This window comes from Chinchilla lanigera, unplaced genomic scaffold, assembly GCF_000276665.1.
Source record: "Chinchilla lanigera isolate Chin_1 unplaced genomic scaffold, ChiLan1.0 scaffold00005, whole genome shotgun sequence".
In the NCBI taxonomy this organism is placed as follows: domain Eukaryota; kingdom Metazoa; phylum Chordata; class Mammalia; order Rodentia; family Chinchillidae; genus Chinchilla; species Chinchilla lanigera.
Window position 1 is genome coordinate 2202234 of NW_004955406.1, and position 8549 is coordinate 2210782.

General features: G+C 41.5%; 1 protein-coding gene across 2 annotated transcripts in view; it reads left to right on the forward strand.

Annotated features, from left to right (window-relative positions):
• Ush2a (Usher syndrome 2A (autosomal recessive, mild)) overlaps positions 1–8549 on the forward strand; it is a gene marked incomplete in the record, with an annotated part of 661834 nt that overhangs the window by 364403 nt on the left and 288882 nt on the right. The window contains 1 exon segment of one of the 2 annotated variants that reach the window (XM_013519932.1): positions 6184–6335. Within the exon segment in view, the coding sequence (XP_013375386.1) occupies positions 6184–6335 (152 nt within the window). 2 annotated transcript variants of the gene reach the window in all.

Here is an 8549-nt window from a genome sequence, read left to right on the forward strand (position 1 = left end):
TTAAAAAAAATAAAAATAAAAAATAAAATTTTTAGAGAATTATGCCACAAATAGGTACTGGGAGTGGTGGCCACAGTAAGATGAGATTGGCAGATTCTGTGCCTGAATTCAGACTTGAGCACCTTGGAAAAGATCTTGGCCCTTCCTGGACACCATTCCTCTGTCTTCATGGCAGAGCAAGTAATAGTTCTGACTTCTTGGATTTGTTGACGTGTTGGAAAATAATCTACATGAAGCATGTAGCCTCTTGTCTCACTTTAAGTAAGTCACTGGAGCATTTGAATAGTTACTTTTAGTGTTCTATAATTTAAGAAATACTTACACATTTCAATAACTTAGACTTTTACATTTCCCAAAGCTATTTGTCCATGTTGTGTATATCTAGTTAAAGAAGGAAGGCATTGCCTGCGGCTTTGGTTTAAAATGCCTACTACATTATATTCACTTATGTTTTACACTTAGTTTAGGTACCTGAGGTCAATGAAATTAAAATTATTGTGCTAATAAACATTTTAGACTGACGTACTGAATCTACATTTTGAACTGAATTATAGAATGGTACATACTTTTCTGGCTTTATATAAAAAAGTTTGCTAATAAAACCACAGTTAGGAAATCAGCCTGCATAACGTGATAAGAAATAGAATGTTCTGTTTGAATGATCCCTCTTGCTGTCCATGAATGGAAGTGTGGCTGTGTTTGGTTTAAGATTTCATAGTTAATGGCCTTGTTCAGAACAGATCAGAGGAAGAGCCTGTATTTGCCTCAGGCTTTTTTTGGAGGGCATTGGTAGATACCAGCTCTGATCCACAATGGTATACAACACTGGCCTGACTTTGAGGTCAGGCAGTTGGTGGGTAAGATCTGGGCCAAAAGGCAGAACACCCAGAAGGAGGAGTCTCACGAACCCCTTCATCTCCAGGGCCAGCCTACATTGACCCAACTTCCCCACTGTGGAGTGGGCTACTTTCTTATTTCTGCTACTTGACAAAAGCTTCATTGATTACTGATCATATGTGGCCTGATCAAAGAGGAACTTTGCGCCTGCCTTTCTGTGTCTGGTAAAGACTGAATTGTATGGGAGTATGACACACCAGGACACCTGGGAGGCGGCCAGGCTCAAGTACAAGATGGTACCAGAATAAACCAGATGAGCATGGGGCAGGAGAGGTAACAACCAGTCTGAAATGTGCAGTGTGCAGCACTCAGGGATGGAGTGTGGGTGTGGACAGGCTACAGGGAAATGTCAAGAGTGTCAAAAGGAAGACTTGTTCATCCAGTGTACATTACATTGGTTCTACAATTTGGTCCTATGGTTCATCCTTTGTCCTACATACACTATGGATATTCTTTGCTATAGCACACAGGGTAGCTCATGTGTGTTTGTGTGTGTGTGTATGTGTGTGTGTGTGAGAGAGAGAGAGTGTGTGTGTGTGTCCTAAAGTTGGACTTTAGTCTCACCCACCTCTCAATTCAGATGTATCTTGAATACTAAAAGTGTCTCAACACTTGAATTAACTGTCAAACTTCTCGTGTCATTTGACTCTCAGCACATTTACATGTACTCATCTTACCCGAAGCCCTTCTCACATAACTGTCTGCTCTTCCCACAGCCCTTGTCCCAGGTGTCACGGTTACCTGGCTTCTCGGCATAGATTGCTAAGGGTTTGCTTGCTAGAGTCAGGTATAAAAAAGGAACTTTGCAGAGACTGTCACTGAGGGCGGATGGGGCGCTGGAAAAGTAAACACAGAACTGCTAAGGTGGGAGCCATGAGTGATGTCCAGGACAAGTGCAGGTTGGGTACCCTGTATCTCCTCAATCCCCAAATGAGACTGGGTCAGAGAACAGAGCCTTCACCAAACGGTTCAATTACAGTCATTACCTTCTGTGTGAGAAGACAGGTGTGCAGAGCTTACTAGGATGATTTTCTTCAAAAATGGCTAAGACTTTAAAGTTCATACTTAAGGGAAGAGATTTCCTTGTAATGAAAATGAACTTCTATAAAATATCTCATTTCCCAATCTATCAGATAAATGAGATATTATGCACATAATCCTAGCATAAAAGGAAATCTCTGTTCCCCAATTATGTGAAAAAAGGAAAATATTGATTTGGGTACTTTCTATTTCCATTGAAAAGCAGGTCAGGTTCACAGCACTTCAAGAGTCTTACAATTCTTTTCACAGTTTCTGCAACACATTATTTGCACATAAGATTTTTGTTGGGGGGAGTAGATTAAATGACTCACAGAGTTCCGGGCACAGAATAAGTTCTGCCATTCTTCTGACTGTGATGATATCTATTATTTCTTCTTTTCAATGTTCTATGTATGAGCTGGCTTTTCACTGTGTAACTTTCATTTCATAGTTTTAGTTCATTTGTGCTTTTGTGTGCTGAGTACTAAATGGTATTAAATCAAACACTTTCTGTGAGTGTTCAAACTTGGAGCTATCAGCAGAATTCACACTGGAAATAAAGGGGAGTAGTTGCTGGCAGCCAGGTTACTTTTTAGAGCCTTAAGTGGTACTTCATAGTAAAATAGAGAATTTCTCCAGTCATTTGAAAGTCAAAGAAATGAGATAAAATGTAAAAAGTTATCCTCAAAAAAGAAAATGAGTCAAAGCAATAGCCACATTAAAACATTTAACTTTCCCCAAAAAAAACCTTAAATTCCAGGATGATGCAATGACCAAGAGCTAATTGGTGCAAAAGAAATCAACTGGGTATTTAAAATGGGATGTTTTATATAAGGAGTTGGCATTTGGATTTTTTGTTTTGTTTTGTTTTGCTTTGTTTTTTTTGTAGTCCTGGGGATTGAACCCAGGGGTAAGCACGTGCCTAACACCGAGCTACATGCGTACCCTTGGAGTTGGACATTTTATGTGAACAGTTGGATCCAAGATACTGAAAGGGAAAGCGAATGAAGAGGGCAGGGTGGCTGGCACCAGCACAGAGTCAAGGTGGTTGATGGGGAGCTGCACTAATTGCTGTCATGCTTGAGCCATTGCGGTCTGCTGCCCCCTCCAGAGCTGAAGTTCCAACAGTGTTCCTCGGCAGAGGCAGAGTAGGGAGAGATGCTGCTGCCTGCATGCTTGGGGCTGCGGTGCTCGACTTCTCCCGAGTCACAGGAAGCATCAGCCTGAGCTCTTGGAGCTGTGAGCTCGACACTGTTTCCCCTGGCTTCTGTCTTGAGGGTTCCTCCCACTGGCAAAACCCAACAGAAAGCCCACAAGAGAAAGGGCTGGAAACACAGTCCGCAGACTCACAAGCTGAGCAGTGCAGAGCACACTAAGTGTAGTTGTGAGGCTGTGGACATCAGGGGAAGAAGGGTCTTAGCCTCATGCCCACGCCTCTACTTTCCACCAGCACCATGACAAACAACAGCCCACTGTGCATCCGCCTAACGTGATCCCACTGTGCTGTGCAGACGGAAGACGCTCCGGCTCACTGCGCTCAGGTCTGGGAGATGTCGGTTCCACTCGCAGTTCACACACAACCCTCTGCGGCTTAAAAGCTCAGCTGTGCAGGACCAGTCACTACCTTCTGCGTGTAAACCGATAGGGTAAAAGAGGAAGGAGAACTGGTTACCACATGCAAATCTCTGTTTAATAAGCAAGAAATAAAATGCAGTAGCATTTACAGTGCTTGTTCAGCTAGCTGGCTATGAGATCACTGCTGATATTTGTCGCCTCTTTTTCTCTCAGCCTGGGGCTCAGCATTTGGAATGCTTTACCTAGTGAGGCCCCCCAACATTCCCTAGCAAAGGGCCCGCACCCTTCCTTCATTGGTTACTGTAGACTTTCAGTGCTTGTACTGTCAGACCTGGCCATATGAAGAGATGCCCTTAAGGGTGAATGTCAGCAGGCAGGGGAAGCCTGTTTCTCCTCCCATTCAGCACCTTTCTCTTTACCCACTGCAATAGTTAAATGAGTTTCCCTAATTGCCCAGTAACAGTCTCACATTCTAATCTGCCCGTAGCTCTGTCAGCACTGCTCTCTGCGTGTACGAGAAGCAGGCGTATTTTGTGTAGGTGATTAAGTGAAACAGTAAGAGGAAACCTGCTGACTTCTTGCCCTTGCTTCCCATTCATGTTTTCTTCCTATAGAAATCCCAGCATCTAATATTGGTTTCTAAGCCATACGTGGTAGCACATGCCTATAGTCTCAGAACGCTAGGAGGCTGAGGCAGGAAGAGTATAAGATTGAGTCCAGTCTCGGCAGTTTAGTGAATTAGCAACATCCTGACTCAAAAAATAAAAAGCACTGGGATGTAGCTCAGTGCAGAGGCTCTGGGTTCAGTCTCTAGTACTGGAGAGAAAAGTCACTAGTTCAAAGCCTATGCTGCATCACAGTGCTGTCAGCAAGCTTGTCCCGTGCAGAAGTCTGCAATCTGCTCCTGCAGTGACCTGCTAGACCGTGGGTTGCTGAGGTCAAGTATAAGAAGAGGCAGAGTTCCCATGGGTGTCAGCTCACTGGCCTGCCTCCTTATCTCTGAATGGACTTCTCAATTTGAAGCAATGTGGTGAGGGATTTCCAGACAATACGTGCACTATTCTGTCAGTTCCCAGACAACGTCTCTCTGAGCAAGTCTACAGGTGAGCATGTCCCTGGAAGGAGACAGGAATACTCAGAAACAGGGCTCCTGGAACCCTGGCTCCATAATAACTTTATCCCTGAACATTAGCTCTACCCTCCAGATATTTACAAGGCCCAATCTTTATGTCCACAGCACTGAAAATCAGGTCTCTCAAGCTATTAGGGAACTCCCTCAATAACCGTGACTTGGCTAGAGTCTTACTTTAAAAATCTCATAAGCTAATCTTCAATAGTGTCTTCTAAAGCTATCTTCTCATGTAACCTTTTCCCAGTAGTCCTAAGTTACAGCTCTACATTGGATACTGCTATTTTTGCTGTGCTGTGTGTTCACTACTTTACTCATTCAGCCAGCATTTACTAGGTGCCTGCTGTTTTGGCATGTTGCTAAGCTTTGGAAATATGCGGGTGAGAAAGCCCGTAACTGTCTTGGGGTCCCCACAGTCTATTGGGGAGCTCAAGTAATTAAGCAAGGAAAGAGAACACTCCAAATGTGATGAATGGGTGAAGGCTGTGATGGAGGTGTATGGTGTCCTTGGGAGACATGTACCCAACTTCTTTCCCAGGTGGACTGTGTGACAGGGGAAACATTAAGAAAATTCCTCCAGAACATACTCAGGGAGCCACAGTGAAATCGATCATCCTTTGGAAGCAGTTCTCATTTAGTGTGGATTTGGTTGTTTCCTGCAGGGTAACATCTAGACCATGTGTAGATTCTGTATTTCTGGAGAATGTAGACCATTGGTCATGCTGACACTTTGCTTCCCATTCATAAAAATAACTTTGTTGCATAAATAAAATGATTGTATGGAATTTTTACTAGTTGATTTCATGAAAATCCACATGCCTTTCCTTCTGAAATAAGCCTCAGTTGATCACTAAGTCCATCAAGTCAGATTCACTGACTCACTCGTGAATGCGATTTGTATGATGGGCGCAGAGTTGAACGTCTCAGTGATTTAATGTCACTGTTGAGAACACAAGACCGGAGTCAAACTGCCTGGATGCAAATCCTGACTCAAATCCATGGATACTGTGTGACCTCTATCAAGTTCCCTAAGCTCCACGTCTCTTTCCTCATGTATAATAGGATGAAAATAGTAGCGCATCTCTGAGAGGAATCTGTTTAGAGAGGGTTTGGAAGAATTCAGTGTATGTGAGGTGGTTAGCACAGAGTACATCCTGAGTAATATATGTTGCAATAACAAATAGGGTCATTTTACTTTACATCTATGAAGAGTATTTTTTTTTTTAGAAAGCAATAAAAATTACAAATGTACTCTTTTTATTCATCTTCGACCCAGAACATAAATGGCAGCAGTGAGCATGCTGCAGCAGGAAGATTCTCCTCCTAAAAATATTGGGTTCTATTTCTGCCTCTGGGCTAATTAGCTTAACAATTTGATGTTCAAGGGCAAAGCCTGCTTTATCCTTTGGAGAGAGACAAGGCTTAGAGGAGGGGAAGTACAAAATACTGTGAGGCTGTGATTCCACAGAACTAGATATCAACGGTGAGAAGTGCTTGCTTTAGTAAGACACTCCTTGCTGTTGTCTGGTGATCACACTAAAAGCCAATTATTGCCTTTGCAGGTGTTATCACAAGTTATGGATTATATCTAGATGGCGTATTAATTCACAATTCCTCGGAGCTCAGCTGCTATGCCTATGGGCTTGCTCCTGGGAGCCTGCACTCCTTCAGACTCCAGGCTTGCACGGCCAAAGGCTGTGCTCTAGGCCCCCCGGTGAGTACGTGGATTTGCACCTTTGTGTGTGCGAAGGGTCACATGACGCTGCACCGCGTGTCCAGGGAGAAGTAGGTGTCTGGACTCACTCTCTGCACATCTAGCCTCCCAAACACCACGAGAAGTTTTTCTTTTTATAAAAATCCATCTAAGTGTAACTAAGATTTTATATTCAGTGTACACTTCAAGAAGACACAGCTCTAGGGAAGAACAAAATATACATTTTACTGAAAGAAAGATGTGCTGACTGGCTTAACAGATACACGTGAGATTTCTGTCTAATTTAGCGACATGGGTAGGGGGGGATTTATTCTTCCTAATCGTGGCTTATCATTAAGTAAATTTATGATTAAAAAGTGAAAATTGAAATCCTATCACACTGGGAACACTGCTCCTCAACATGCGGGTTTATCAATGAAAAGGCTGAGTTCACTTCATCTCAGAACGAAATATTTTTTATTTTATGAATGTGATATAGTCTCATAAGAATACTACTTAAAATTATATCAATATCAACTTTTGGCTCCCACATTTCAGAAATGTATAATGTATATCTATATTTCATGAACAGTTCAAAGGTTGACGAGGTCATGCTTTTTATTTCTAATATAATCTTTAAAATCAATTAATAGTGTATGCACTATCAGAATAGCATGGCATCCTTTAGCGGCAAAACAGCATACTATACTTTTGTTCATCTTTCTTAATTGATTAGATTGAGCTTCTCTTAGGGAAAATACTCATTAGTTTTAGTTTTTGGCAATGTTTGCTAATTCCCTATCATTTTAATGCACTCTGTCTTCGTTGAGTGTATTATATAAATATTGCCTTGAAAAACAGCTCCCCGGTTTAATTTCTGCTTCCTTATTTTCGATCACACCTCTCATCTCATTTCAGAGATTGGTCGCTTTCCAAGCAGCTAACATCATCTATCGGTGGAGCCGAGCTACAGTCTTTATTGCCATTAAGCATTTTATAGCCAGACCTTTGATGATACTCCCCCTTAAAAGCAGGAATGGCAACAGGCCAGCTGCGCTTCTCCATTCAAGAGAAAAAGGGAAAGACGCAGAGAACACTTTACATGAGCTTGAAACGTACACTTTTCCAAAACAGAAGCTGCACATTGTGCTTCTGATTACTTCCCTGGCTCTGCGTGATCTCCTGACATCCTGGCAACCTTAACCAAGGGGGACACGGTTACCGATCCATGCAGATAGCAGGTGATATTAGCCTTAAGAAATCAAATGCCACAGTGCCCAGACAGGAAAGGGAAAGCAGAATTGGATTGTTAAAACCTCCTATGCCCCAGCCTCAGCTATTCTAGACACAGCCCTGACTTAAGGCAGGGGGTGATTTTCTCTCCTTGCTACTTTTCTTTATTCTGTACTCAGTATGCAAAGGCTGCTCCCTATGATTGATGCATCTCTAATCACTGGGATTGAACAACAATATCTTCATTTAAAACAAGTCAGCTATAATCTGCCAAGAAGTTAAAACCCATGGTCTTGAATTGGTTTCTGAAATATTTTGTTCCAATTAAAGTACGTATTATGCCCTTAAGAAATGATTTAGCTGAGTACTTTAAGCAGTCCTGGATATCTTCCACAATCATAAAGCGCATTACAGATTCGGTTCCACTTTTTGATGATCCTTTTTAATGTGCCCTTAATGATTTAAGAAATCTGTGCATCAATCCTAAGAGTCAGATTTCCCTACCATTAAATCAGAATGTGATATACAAAAAGATTTAGCCAAACCTAGCAGTAGGATATACACATCCCTTAAAGATGTGCTTTATTTGAAGTCCAGTGTCTCATTGTTTTAAATGAAAGGTTTCACTGACCCCCACCACCACCACATTTTATCATTTCTATCCTTAAATTCTTTTCTGGCAAAAGTGAAACTGTAAATTTTTTGAAATTTTTTGTAAATTTTTGAAATTATTTTTGTTCACTAAGCAACATCCTTTAATGATTTTTTCTTTTTAGAAAGAGAAGCCTGCTTCTTCTAAATTTTGTACATATTTAGTATCGTTGCTATCCATGCATGTGTGAAAATATTTTTTGCTGTTTCTCGTGACAAATATGCTCCAGAGTCTCCAATGTGGTGCAGTTAGTAAAGTGCTCACATAATAAAAAAAGCAGTGAAAGGGGAAAAAATTTTATAAAACAATATTTAATTTTAAATTTAATTTTAATAAAAATTAAAAAATAA